The sequence below is a fragment of the Penaeus monodon genome, chromosome 28, assembly GCF_015228065.2.
Source record: "Penaeus monodon isolate SGIC_2016 chromosome 28, NSTDA_Pmon_1, whole genome shotgun sequence".
Taxonomy (NCBI): domain Eukaryota; kingdom Metazoa; phylum Arthropoda; class Malacostraca; order Decapoda; family Penaeidae; genus Penaeus; species Penaeus monodon.
In genome coordinates this window covers 31,136,479-31,137,043 of record NC_051413.1, presented here as the reverse complement: position 1 = coordinate 31,137,043, position 565 = coordinate 31,136,479, and the positions used below count along the sequence as shown (strand labels likewise).

General features: G+C 47.8%; 1 protein-coding gene across 1 annotated transcript in view; it reads left to right on the top strand.

Annotated features, from left to right (window-relative positions):
• Positions 1-228: 228 nt before the first annotated feature.
• LOC119591167 (ovochymase-2-like) overlaps positions 229-565 on the top strand; it is a gene marked incomplete in the record, with an annotated part of 29,865 nt that continues 29,528 nt past the window's right edge. The window contains 1 exon segment of the mRNA XM_037939876.1: positions 229-565. Coding sequence (XP_037795804.1) covers positions 229-565 — 337 coding nt within the window.

Below are 565 nucleotides of genomic sequence, written 5' to 3'. Positions count from 1 at the left end.
TACATCGCCATATCTTTTCTTTTCCAGGAGAAATGTCAACACAAAGGGAGGAAGACAGACATGGTTGGTTTTGACGACAAATCTGACGTTGAATGCTGAGAAAAATAATATAGTTTCATCGGATTACCTCAGCGTAAAAAAGAAAAGGAAGATGATAATTTCTGGAAGAAAATAATTAGAAATATGAAACCGAAGCCGACCGAAGAATAAAGAAACGAACGAACGAGGATGGCGTGGGGGGTGCAGGGGACGAGGGGGGGAGGGGGGCTTCGAAGGAGCCGAGGGGAGCTTGCGGGTAATCGCTCAAAGCCGAAAATTCTCCTCCCACGTGCCCAACTATACGCTGCTACCATTTTTCTTGCTGCTTTCCTCATCCCGAACGTCAGCCTATCAGAGGAAACCAACTCAGCCGCGTCAAACACCTCCGCTGCCGTGACGTATGATCATGTGACCGATGACGTCACGCCTGGTGATGCCCTCATCCGAATAGCTGCACGCATTCATGAAAATGAACAACTTTGGTGGAACATTGTGAATAACACGGCCTATGGAGGTGCGAGAAAAC